We start from the raw sequence: 13,313 nt of genomic DNA, 5'->3' as shown, positions 1-13,313 counted from the left end.
TCATAAATCTGTCATGTACTTGGGTATCTAGGTATGTCACGTCTTTGTCTTCTCCGTCAGCACCAGATTTAAAACCACATTCCCCAGCAGCAATGTGGCCTGGCTGTCGTCTCAGTGTGTCGCTGGCAGCTGTCACATTCCTGATGTACGCTAACAGAACCGCTGTCATCTCATGACTGCTACAACACCTCAAAGCCACTGACACGATCCCACTGTGCTGCTGCTTCCTTCGATAAACTGGCCACTGGGAGGCAGCAAAACAAGCTGAAGAAGCTAAATGTTGCGTTGCGGCGGTGTTCGGCACACCTGTTGCCTCCTCCAACTCTTCCTCCAACACCCTTCAGCTGCTCAAAGCTTTGTCACCAGCTCATGGAGCAGCACAGGAAGGAGCCCCAAAACCAGGAAATGCATTAGCGTGGTTGAACAGAAATAGAGGGAGGTCCTGAGGAATTACTCAAGAACTTCCCCACTGAGCTGATTTCCTGAAATAATCCAAAATCACACGGAAGAATCCCTTTGGCTTTTGATGGAGGACCCATGGAGATGACTACTTCCTGTTGGACGACAAAAACATGCCACTGGATAACTGGGAACGTTTAGCTACACAATAGTGGCATAATGAGATAAAATCTCCCCCCAAAACAACAAAAATGTCAACAAAAATGTCACTTAAGTAAACTAGGACAAGTCCTGATGACAAGGTGATGATTGGAGGTGTAGCTCCTCCTCTTTGTCCTAGTTACCCCCTTTCAAAACACTAAAGAGGACTTCACGCCTACTAAACCACATCAGTCTGAGCCTGGAGACGTTAGTCCAACTCCTAAAATGTTAGTGGTGCAGAACTCTGTCCCCGGGTGGACCTCACAGGCTGCATTTGAACTTACACATCGCTGGTTTCCACGGCAGCAGGACTTGATTGATTTACTGGCAAGATTACATGAGGAGTCAGTGGAGATGCTTGTCTGACCAGGCATCGAAATGTCTGACTGGTATCGTACAAACTGGACCGCTCAGTCCACAACAGAGCCTCGTAAACTGACCTAGAACTGGATGCCAGCAGGAGTGTGTGTGTTTGTGTGTGTGTGTGTGTGTGTGTGTGTGTGTGTGTGTGTGATAGTGATTGTGTGTGTGGGTGTAACTGCGTGTGTGTGTGTATACTATAAGTATGTTGCTATAACACAGAAGCTGGTTAGCAAAGATGCTGGCTGAGGTTCTGCTGCGAGGGAGCAGAACATCTCACGAGGCAGCCATTAGCCAGATGAGGAAACATCTGCGGCTGTGTGCTAAACATATTTCATATTCATCGATCATACAGAGGTGGCACAGTGGAGCAGTGGTCCTCCCTGTGGCCCCCAGCAAGAAGGTTGTGGGTGGAGCAGTGGTCCTCACTGTGGCCCCCAGCAAGAAGGTTGTGGGTGGAGCAGTGGTCCTCCCTGTGGCCCCCAGCAAGAAGGTTGTGGGTGGAGCAGTGGTCCTCCCTGTGGCCCCCCAGCAAGAAGGTTGTGGGTGGAGCAGTGGTCCTCCCTGTGGCCCCCAGCAAGAAGGTTGTGGGTGGAGCCCCGGCTGCAGCACGGGGTCTTTCTGTGTGAGTCTCCATGTTCTCCCTGTTCCTGCTGGGTTCTCTCTGGTACTCCAGCTTCCTCCACAGTCCAAAGACATCAAGAGGGACCAGGTTAATCCAGACTCTAAAGTGACCGTAGGCGTGGCTGGGAGAGCCAATGGTTGTCTGTCTCTATGTGTTGGCCCTGCCATGGACTGGTGACCTGTCCAGGGGGAAGGCTGCTGGGATAGGCTCCACCCCCACCACCCTCAACAGGAGAAGAGGGAGAAGATGGCGGGATGATGGGTGGATAGAGGGATGGATGGATGGATCATACAGATCAGATGGGAGGAGGCGGGTGTCGGACTGACCGTTAGTGTTTGTATGTTTGTGAGTGTGAAGACCCCTCAGGTCTGTTTTGGCTCGTCCCAGTTTGGTCGTAGGCGTACGGTTAAATTATGTCCAGAGACCATCAGCGAAAGAAAACTAGACTGCAACTGGCTGGGTGTCTGCTCAACAACCCCTCCCCCATTCAGCAGTTTAACTATAAAATGCAATATTAAGGGGTGTAAAAATCATACAATATGGCTGCCACAGGAAGTTAACAACCATGTCCAAAACCGATCCAGCTTGGACTGAAAACGTGTCATAGTGGAGACAGTTCAGTACAGATGTAGATGGGATTCCTTCCACATATTTTGTTGTACATTTTGAAGTTTTGTCTTGGGAAGGTTGGTGGGAATAGCAAAACTGACATTATGTTAGCTGGCCAATGAAATAAAACAGCTAGTAAATCAAGTTTAAGTGTCTGCTGCACCGCTGGAGCGTCTGCATCCCTCAGCCAGCGTCAGTGCTGGTCCTGCTGGTCCACACATAAAAAACAAGCAAAACAATATTTTCTTAGCTCGTAATACATATGTTTCCAATAGGATAAAAGCCTGAAACACTGCAAAGTAAGACATGAATCTATTTTAGTGCACCCACTGAGGTAGGGGAGTAAGTTGGGTCTCATTTGATGTAACCAAGACCACTAAACCGACCCCTCTGGAAAGCAGCCCTGGATCACCTGTAGCCCGTAACTCACTGCTGTATTTGGCCGGACCGTCAGCAGCCTGTCAGGCCAATGTTGCTATGCAGTGAAACAAAAAGTCTTGTTAGGCTCCGTCCATGCGCTATGATTGTATCCATGACAACGGCTAACCTTGCTCTTTTGAAGCCACAGTGACGGAAAGACCCGAGGGAACAGATCGGACAGATCATCGCGCTTCCGTGGGATGATCAGCCTTCCGTCACTTTGACGACGTTGTCACAACTACCGGCCCTCACCGTATGGCGCCTGTCACCTGTGAGAGTTATTTCGGGGCTTATGCAATGCCAGACACAAAGGCGTTTTTGTTTGCAAGGAATTTGTCACCCTTGCTGTGTTTTCTATCTTTGGAGGGTGTTTGTCTTGTCCTTCTCCTTCCCTGTCCTCTTCTCACAGTTATTAGTCATCCTCTGTAATTGTTAGGTATGATGAGAACTTGGCAGGAGAGAAGCTGCCGCATCCCGAGTCCAATGAGTTGTCCAGCTGCCAGAACGCTGCGTGTTTCCTCGCCGCTCTGTTTGGGAAGCGAGTGACGAGAGGCTCAGACAGAAGTAGCAGAAATGTCCATGTTGTAGGGAGCAGAGGAGGGAGGGAGGGAGCGCACACCTGCTCGCCAAAATGTGTGAGACCCTTGTACATCCCGTCGCTGGCCGTGACCCAACTCCTGTTGAGGAGAGAGAGGTGGGAGGGAAGGGGGAGGCGGGACAAACATGATGAAGCTTCACCAGATGTTCTTTGGGAAAGCACCTGCAGATTTATTAACATGCGTTTAGCTGCCAACTTGCCCAGGAGGGTCCGAGCTACGCAGGCCCGTCAGTGAAGGAAGTTATCGTCACTGTGGAGGACGAGGGACAAATTAAATTTAATCCAGCCCACGTTGAAGCCAGTACACAACCTTCAATCTGTCAAAACGCAGAGAATTAAACCGGATGTAATTTATAATCCGATTAAAAGGTTATATTTGCATGTTGATACAAACTCAAGAACTCCTGTAAGTGTGGAATGCATGAACTAGAAGTACCGCATCAGTCCAGCACCGGTTCCTGTCACCGTGACCTTTGACCGCCAAATAGTTTCAGTTCATCCTTGAGTCCCAGCGGATGTTTGCACTGCATTTGAAGAAATGTCCTGAAATTGTTCCTGAGATATCAGGTTCATTCAAGGTGACAATTCCAGTGATCGCGCTCTTAGATAGAAATAATTCCGTGTAATTTTTCTGTGTAAAAGCACTTCAACATGTTTCCTCAGAGTGATGAAAATGAAAATCACTTTTATTGAGTGTGAAAAGTTCTTCATACTCTCATAAATGAGATGTAGGAGCACATGTTGTCTTCAGGGGAGGAAGTGAAGGTCAAACCCTGTGAATCAGAGGTCGTTGTCCTCAGCACGAACATCTCGACATGCCTCAGGGTCTCAGGGGCCGAGAATCACCATCGTGTTGTTCAGACCAGCTGCATAAAGCCAGCAGAGTAAAAAATGATGACGGCAGCGGTGGTCGCGAGGTCAGCACTGTCACAGTCTTGAGTGTTTTACTGTTGTTGATGAGGGCCTGTGACCTCATGGCGTTCTTTTCTGGGGAATGTGGACAATGAGACTGCTTATTTGTAATGTTTGTATGGCAAAAACATCTCAACAAGCATGGCTGCTTTTCTTTTGGTACCTTCGCGTTGGAGGTTGTGTCTTCGCTTGGTGAGCAGCGTAACGCAGGAAGTGTGAAGTTGATATCACCAAACGTGGGGGAGAGGCGGAGCCTGGGTGGAGGACGTACCATTAATTGACATGGTCAGATCTTTGATGTGTCTTGAGGACGTCTATTAGCTGAGTTGAGGTGATAGCACCACCTGTGGTTACAGGAAGTAAGTCTGATGGAACAAACTTCACATGACCCTGTGTTGTCTTCACCAGATGAACAGCTACATCACGTACAGGAAGTGTGTGTTCTCTAGCGCCACCCAGTGGAGGCAGGAAGTGACATTTGGACGTCGTGATTTTGATAATTTTCATGTAAAAAAAAAAATATGATGAGTGTTCACCTCCCTCTGCTGAACACAGGCCCTCCCAGGGGGGCCAGCATTCTCCTTGGTGCAGGGCGGCTCTTTGAGTGATTGCTAGTTTCTGGTTTTTACTTTTATTGTTTGTTTGACGTAGTTTTATCTTCATCGTGAGCACCGAAGGCTGCGTGACCTCATATGACCTGCTACGGCTCCGCTCGTAGACAGAGAGGATGTGGGTGCACGTCAACATCAGGAAGCCAAAGTGAGGCGTACATAGCAACTAAGCTTACATGCACATTAGAAAAGTTCCCGACTAATAAAAAGTGCAAAACCTCTGTGGTTGATTGTATCTTCCAAGACCTCACGGTGTTTTGTTGCCTGGTCAACAGAGAGGCGGCGAGGCGGAGCTACTGCGGGTGAATGAGGAATGAGTCGGCCGTTCTATTGAAGTGAGAGGAGCCGGGGATTCAGTGCTCCTTGAGAAAAACAGCAAACTCTCTGTAGAAGCGGACCTGGACACTCCAAACGTGTGGCTGTGCGTGGCATTTTGATAGGTTGCTCTTTCTGGAGCAGCTTTAGCTCCCGGCTGTGTTTTGTTATCTGCTGCTATGTTGTGGCTGTTTAATATGCAATGCTGCATTGACACAAGAGTCAAGGTGGTCTCTTGCCAAAAGCATCAGGCTGTTCATTGTCATGTGTTGAAACGGGCCACCAAACTGGAGGAGATGGAATATTCCTTTGGGGGTTACAGAGTTTAAAGCTGAGCCAGAAAATTAGGTGTGATGCTGAAACCAGAAACCTCCGTCGAGGCTGAGACCCCCTCAAACCTCCCATATGTCAGCATGTGTGTTCCTGTGTTCCAAACCAGATCAGTTCACCAAAATCCTCTTATTCTGACTGATAAAAACTTCAAACAGATGCAGAACTTAAAGCCACTGAGTTTATTTGTAGAGTACGGAGCCCTGGAGTGGCCTGACAGAGAGGAGAGAAAAAATCTGCCCAAAAGTATTTTTCAATCTCTCCAGGCCTCTATGGGGCTCCGTGGTAAAGAAACAGAACTTCCATCCACCCACCCATCCATCCATACATCCACCCACCCATCCATCCAGACATCCATCCACCCACCCATCCATCCATCCATCCACCCACCCACCCATCCATCCACCCATCCACCCATCCACCCATCCATCCATCCACCCACCCACCCACCCATCCATCCATCCATCCATCCACCCACCCATCCATCCATCCATCCACCCATCCACCCACCCACCCATCCATCCATCCATCCACCCACCCATCCATCCATCCATCCACCCATCCATCCATCCACCCACCCACCCATCCATCCATCCATCCACCCACCCATCCACCCATCCATCCATCCATCCATCCACCCACCCTTCCATCCAGACATCCATCCACCCATCCATCTACCCACCCATCCAGACATCCATCCACCCATCCATCCATCCACCCACCCATCTACCCACCCATCGACACATCCATCCACACATCCATCCATCCATCCACCCACCCATCCACCCATCCATCCATCCATCCACACACCCATCCATCCAGACATCCATCCACCATCCATCTACCCACCCATCCAGACATCCATCCACCCATCCATCCATCCATCCACCCACCCATCTACCCACCCATCGACACATCCATCCACCCATCCATCCATCCACCCATCCACCCACCCACCCATCCATCCATCCATCCATCCACCCACCCTTCCATCCAGACATCCATCCACCCATCCACCCATCCATCTACCCACCCATCCAGACATCCATCCACCCATCCATCCATCCACCCACCCATCTACCCACCCATCGACACATCCATCCACACATCCATCCATCCATCCACCCACCCATCCACCCATCCATCCATCCATCCACACACCCATCCATCCAGACATCCATCCACCATCCATCTACCCACCCATCCAGACATCCATCCACCCATCCATCCATCCATCCACCCACCCATCTACCCACCCATCGACACATCCATCCACCCATCCATCCATCCACCCATCCACCCACCCACCCATCCATCCATCCATCCATCCATCCACCCACCCACCCATCCATCCATCCATCCACCCACCCATCCACCCATCCATCCATCCATCCACCCACCCATCCATCCAGACATCCATCCACCCACCCATCTACCCACCCATCTACCCACCCATCCACACATCCATCCACCCATCCATCCATACATCCATCCATACATCCATCCATACATCCATCATCAACCACTAATCCTGTCTCAGGGTCACTGGTGCTGGAGCCTATCCCAGCTGCCATCGGCGAGAGGCGGGGTCACCCTGAAGAGGTCGCCAACAGGGGAAAAAAAAAAAGAAATAAAATATAGATTTGGCAATATTTTGTTTATTCACTCCAAACAGTTGATGAGAACATGTCTCCTTTTTTTGTGTCATACCAACGGTTTCGCTTAAAATCTTAGTTCTTCTTAATCTTCTACAGTTAAATGGAATCAGTTCTCATGTGGAGGTGCTACACGCGTGCCAGCGTTCACACCCACCACCACTTGACTTCAGGTGTCCAGAGTCCAGCCTGAAAGGTTGATTTCTTATTCTGCCTGCACCTGCTGTAGCAGAAGAGGAGCGGATGACCTTGGAACCAACAGACGAGTGTGTGTGTGTGTGTGTGTGTGTGTGTGTGTGTGTGTGTGTGTGTGTGTGTGTGTGTGTGTGTGTGTGTGTGTGTGTGTGTGTGAGAGAGAGCGGTCACAGATACTGATCTCATCTCAGCTGGTTGACAAATGGAGGCTCGGCCACCAGCGCTGCTTCAGGCTCCTGGTAGAAGGATGACTCCACTTTACTGTGGCGCTTCATTCATCGCCACACACACTCTCCACCTCCATGTTCGATCCATCCATTCCCTTCATCACTGTCCCCCCCCCCTCCCACTCAGAGACAAGCATTGTGGGTAATTTGACTTCATCTGGAATGTGTCTCCTGCGGGTCCATTTTGTCCTTGAACCATTTTTCCCTCATCAGACTTGAATATTCAATTTAGGACCTCTTCAAATCTCAGCCTGTCCAAGTGCGTCACATCAGTCATCATCATTGACTTTCCATCACTTGCTAGCTCAGCTGCTCCTCCCCAGTCACGCTGTCTGTCTGCACACGTGTAATTATTGTAGTAACACAGGCAAAAATGTCTCAGGTCTGTCGCCTCCCACGTGGTCGCTGCTGGAGCTGGCAGACGGGAGAATAGAGGCCATGGAATGAGGTTATACTGATCTATGATGATATCAACACGTGTGGATGTCGGGCTCTGAGTCCTGGGTTTACTGACGAGCCCCCACCTTCCTCTCAACACCGTGACAGCACGTCTACAGTTTAGCATTAGTTGTAGAGAGGCTGCAACACATTTCTCCTTCCTGATACTCATTCTGATTCCTGAATTGGCTTATTGTCGGATACCTGCGAGTTAGCGGCGATACCTGCGAGTTAGCGGCGATACCTGCGAGTTAGCGGCGATACCTGCGAGGTGGCGGCGATACCTGCGAGGTGGCGCCGATACCTGCGAGTTGGCGCTGATACCTGCGAGTTGGCGCTGATACCTTTGACCCTGAATGTGTGTACCTTCACACTAGAATAGAAATGTCAGCAATTTGCGTCTACTCACTTGTCATGATTTCTCCAGACAATGTCCTGCTGCAATGACATCAGTCTGCTGTTCAGTCCATCTGACCTGGACTGTCCCTCATGCTCCTCTGGTCCAGTCTCCACGTGTTCTTGGTTTCAGAACATTTGTGTGAAAGCAGCTGATGTCACCAGCCAGGTGCTAAATTTATCTGAGTGCTGTGTGGAGCCGGGGCAGAGTCGTGTGCAGAGGCATTATCAGAACTTTTTTCTCTGCAAGCAGCTGCTACTGGAAACCACACCAATTCCCCAGTGGAGCTATTTAATGCTAATTCAATATTTATACATTTTCTGCTGGATAAGATTTCACTATACTGATGCCCTTCATGGAAAAGAAGCATTCCACTATTTAGCAGAACAGGGATGAGGTAATTTTGTAGTCCAACAGGAAGTGAGCGTGTCAGGGATGAGGTGTGTTTGCCATCACATCAACACAGATTTGGTATCAAACCAAGTAGTTTCGACGCAGCATTTCATGTGGAATTTACATCCTAGTTTGATCTGGAGGCGAGAGGACCGGACGTTGAACAATGATGGTTTATATCAGGGTTTCAGGACTCGTCCCTGCTCCATGCTCTTAGTCCTTTCTCCTGTGGAAATGAATAACTTATTCCAGCTGGTTGTGTAAATATTAATGTCTGTTATTCTCATGGATCACTTCAACTTTTGCTTTCAACTTTTTGGATTTTTCCATTTTAGGTTTAAAAGTTGAAGGATGAAGAGGGGAAGTCTTCAGCTTCCTTCCTCTCCCGCACAATGAATGTCACTCTTCTAATAGTGCCGTATTTAACCCTTGTGCAAACAAATAAATCCGAGGAATCTTCATCCTGAAGTGCATGACGAACAAACAAGAAGATTTGAGTTGTTACACAAAAGAACAATCTGTACTCTCAGCCTCTGTCTCTCACCAAAACAAGTTTCATCACTACAAAACTTCTTTTCCTCGTCTATTGTTGCGCTTCTTTCTTCTTCATCGTCGCCAGCGCTCCTCTCCCTCTTGTCTGGTAGCCAGTGGGAATCCCAAGTGGGATGCTGGTGGGGAGTCATGGCTGTTCCTGAGGTTTTGATTTGGATGCTGAGACCTTTGTTGTCTCAAAAAAATGAACAGAAGGAAGCAGAAAGGAGAGAAGTGGCAGTTTTAAGTGGAGATGGAGGATAAACTAAGCTCCTGCTGTAGTAAAACAGTGTTTGGAGTTCTTATAAGCAGCTCTTTCAAAGCACGAGCCGTGTGTCAGACTCTCCCTTACTCAGCTGTGACCTCCATCATGCTGCGTTACGAGGACTGAATCCCCAGAGAGGAGCGTCAGCGCATCGCCAGCTGACCTCACTGAGGCAGGGCCGAACATGACGTCGAGTACATGTTCTTGTAGGAAAGAAACATGGTACATTCCTGTAAACACAAGGAAAAGGGCTTGTGTTTTAAAGCCTCTAAGTTAGACAAGTGAAAACACACACTGTCCAGGTACATGATGACAAGGCAGCACCAGGAGAGGCCAGAGGCAATGGTACTCATTTTCTGCATGTCACTTTTTGCATGTGTAAATACACAAGTAACCATTTACATGAAACGTCTGTAGTTTATTAATATTTACATATAACTTATTTCCAGTTTTTGCATACTGTTTATTTAACTGAGTACAGCGAGTTTCTAACTCATCAGGTAGTTTAGGAGAAAAGAACTAGTAGTAGCTTGTGAGGTTAGTTAGGCTAGTCTTGTAGCTAACATGCGCTCAAATGCAGGTTTGCATCGTTTAAAAAAAGATGCAGCACTCTGGGTGAACAATAGCTTAGCAAATATGGCTAAGCTAGTTAGCTAACATTACAAATGAGTTTTTGAACATTTGTTCTACTTATAGTGATCCAAACAATGTTAATATGTAAATAATATGAGGGTTGAGCCAGCAATACTGCTAACACCAATATGTTGGGAAGGTTGCTAACATTACAAGTTACCTTAAAATATGAAAGCTGTGATAGGCTAGCCGCTAATTCCTCTGTGCTCTCACTTCTACAATTCTACAATTTCATTTAGCAGACGCTTTTGTCCAAAGCAACGACGCTCTGAAGCAATGCAGGTACACTGAACAGTTAAGAATACCTCCATTCACACTTCTGATTAAGTTAGTAACTGTCAGCAAAAATGCTGCTACAGGAAGTAAACAGCCTTATTTATCCACTATGTACGGTTTATTTAGCACCCGCAGACCCCAGAGCAAACCGAGCATATTAACAGTTGCAGCACTAGCTTAGCCAGCGTTATGTAGCTTAAACGTTAGCAGAGAGTAGTTTATTAGATCGAGCTCAACAAAGGAATGGGGTTATTGATCCAGAAATAAATCATATGCTCACCAAATCTATTGGATTTTGTCACTTTTTTTAATAGTGAAACCCTCTATCACAAAATTTGTCAAGTGTACTGCAGTATTAATATGTTAGCAGTACTGTGAGCAGAGTTCAGTGGTGACGTGTAAAAAAGGCTGTATTATGTTACTGAAGAGAACCGCTGCTGCCTTGCATTAATAGTTTAATATGAAGCGAGTAGAGGCTAACAAACTGCCGCGATGACATTTAATTTACGACCTTTGTTGTTTGCATGAGCCACTTTTTACCAACCACTGATTTTAAGACACAGTAAAAGTGTGGTATTCACTTATGTGTTTTATGTTACAGAACAAAATGTGAGAATATCTCCAGCCTGTGTTAACCACAGACTTTGTTCCAGACATTTAACCATAAACCCATTAACCAGACATTCAACAATGCTAACCTGTTTACAGGTTTAATATTCATTCCTGTGCTGTGCGTCAGTTATTGCTCTCCTCCCACTTGAAGAAACGATGTGCCAGGACGCAGCTTCATGCACAGAGAGACATTCATGCACTCTGAAGCAATGCAGGTACACTGAACAGTTAAGAATACCTCCATTGTGCTCAGGGGGATGAGGGGTCCAAGTATTGGCACATTTTGCCTCCTGCAAGTAACTAAGAACACAATGGTCCAATCATGTCCTATTTGTGTTATTCTCCAGGTGGTTTGGCTTTAGGTTTGTCTTTAATTGCCTGAGAAGCGATAAGGGGTGTGTGTGTGTGTGTGTGTCTGTGTGTGTGTGTGTGTGTGTGTGTGTGAGAGAGAGAGAGAGAGAGAGAGAAAGCGGAGTGCATGGGCCTGCCTGGAGTGTCGACTAATTGCTAACCTGCTCATTAGTCAGTGTTTTCTGAGGATTACTCTCTTGCAGTTGAGGCCAGTTAATCTTGCTCGCCGTTATCAGAGAGGAAATGAATCCAGAGAAACTGTCTGTGCTTCACTGGGAGGAAAAATCCAGGATTTACACGCAGAGATAAATTAGGTAAAGTCAATACAGAGACAGAGCCCCTGCTCCTGTGCTAACAGACGCGCCACTCGCTAATATTCACGTCCGTGTCCTGTGCTGAAATTCAAATGAAACTTCAGTCAAAAATTGTATTTTATATCTTTTTAGCCCCCCCCCCCCCGCGTTACTTCTTTGTGACTCTAAAATGCAGGAGGAGCCAGCCACATATCTTAAGCTGGAGGCTAATAGCTGCTCCAGCCGTGTGCTCAGGAATCCACTGACACTTGATGTGGGCTAAGAACAAACTACAAGCCCCCTGGTTTGGGAGTACCGGCAACAAACAACCAGCAAACTAGCTTACACTTGTTAATGGTTGTTACAAACCGGAACTGTTATAGTTTGCTTTCAGCTCAACTCAAAATGTTTGTGGATTTGTTTTATTTCATAAAATAATAATAGTGACTATATAATGTTTTGGGGGACAATTCTGTTGCTGCAGAAGTTGTGTGTTTTCAAATGAAAAGGTACGAGAGGGGATGTAGTCCGAAGGCGGAACAACTCAACTGTCAGAGGAGGAGGTGTTCGGATGGGGTTTTCTGTCTGGCGTTGCTGTGGTGATAAAATGGCTGGTTTACAATGGCCCTGCCCCAGAGCTGTCGCTCTGCTGGAAGAATGAAAGAGGAGCTTTCACGTGTCCTGCTGCCATCTGCTCCTCTGCAGCCGATCAATAATAATCTGGCCAGCGGGGGGGGGGGTGACTGTTGCGTGCGACGAGGTGAAGTCGGCCGGGGGCTCCCTGATGGTGTTTGCCAGTTAAACCTGTTGAAGGCGAGGAGGTCGGTGGGTGATGAGAGAGTGAAAGGACCAGATCATCTGGTCTCATTCTTCAGGCTCTCCCTCCCCCGACTCCTCAACTGATACTCCTCTCCCCTCTTCTTTCCTCCCCCATCTCATTCTCTTCTTCTGTCACCCGTCTTCCTCCCCCTCCCATCACTCTTACTTCTGTCACCCCTCCACTCTTCCTTCTTTCACTCTCTTTACAGTCTGTCTCCCCCCTCCTCAAGTCTCTCTCTCCCCCTCTGTCACTCCTCTTTCCTCCCCTCCCTCTCTCTCTCTCTCTTTCTCTCTCCTCCTTCTATCACCCCTCCTCTGTCACCGTCCCTTCTCACTCTCTCTCCTCCCTCTGTCACTCTTGTTCCCTCCCAGTCCCTTTCTCTCTCTCTCTTGCTCTGTCTCTCGCCCTGCTGTCACCCGTCCACCCTCCCGTCCTTGCTGGTTGTTTGGCTGCTGCCTGTAAACAGGTGGTTTTCCTGCTGTGGCTGCGACGGTGGCGGCGAGTGGGGGGGGATGTGGTCGAGGAAGCTCCAGATCAGCAGGACTCGTTCTTCACGCAGGAACAGCTCAGCTCTGTAAGTCCAACAGCCATGTTTAGGTTAGAGGGTGGGTCGGTGTGAGGGGACGTCAGGTGAGGCAGTTGATCTTCATCACCCGTTAATAAGTGAGGACAGGAAGGAACAGGAAGGAACAGGAAGGAACCGGAGCTGCCGTTTGTCCTTCTTTGCAGCTCTGCTGGTTTACAGGTGTGACTGAATACCTGTGAGTGTTGCTCTTTTGTGTCCACTGAAGGTTCAGCCTGACAAGAGTTGAGCGTTAAGATGAAGTCAGCCTTTGTCTGTTTCATC

General features: G+C 48.1%; 1 protein-coding gene across 4 annotated transcripts in view; it reads left to right on the top strand.

Moving 5' to 3' along the window:
* LOC147240083 (rho GTPase-activating protein 44-like) overlaps positions 1–13,313 on the top strand; it is a 56,769-nt gene that overhangs the window by 16,188 nt on the left and 27,268 nt on the right. For 2 of the 4 annotated variants that reach the window (XM_086196506.1, XM_086196508.1), the window contains exon 1: positions 12,955–13,040. The exons of 1 other annotated variant lie outside the window; for it this stretch is intronic. In XM_086196506.1, the coding sequence (XP_086052632.1) occupies positions 12,979–13,040 (62 nt within the window). In that variant the 5' untranslated portion in view covers positions 12,955–12,978. Of the gene's footprint in view, positions 1–12,954; positions 13,041–13,313 lie in introns of those variants that run through there. One more of the 4 variants, XM_086196509.1, reaches the window with a different exon arrangement.

This window comes from Aulostomus chinensis, chromosome 23, assembly GCF_037954235.1.
Source record: "Aulostomus chinensis isolate RoL2024-O1b breed Wild chromosome 23, RoL_Achi_v1.0, whole genome shotgun sequence".
Lineage (NCBI taxonomy): Eukaryota > Metazoa > Chordata > Actinopteri > Syngnathiformes > Aulostomidae > Aulostomus > Aulostomus chinensis.
Note: the sequence above shows the minus strand (reverse complement) of the source record. Positions and strands in the feature narration are given on the sequence as shown.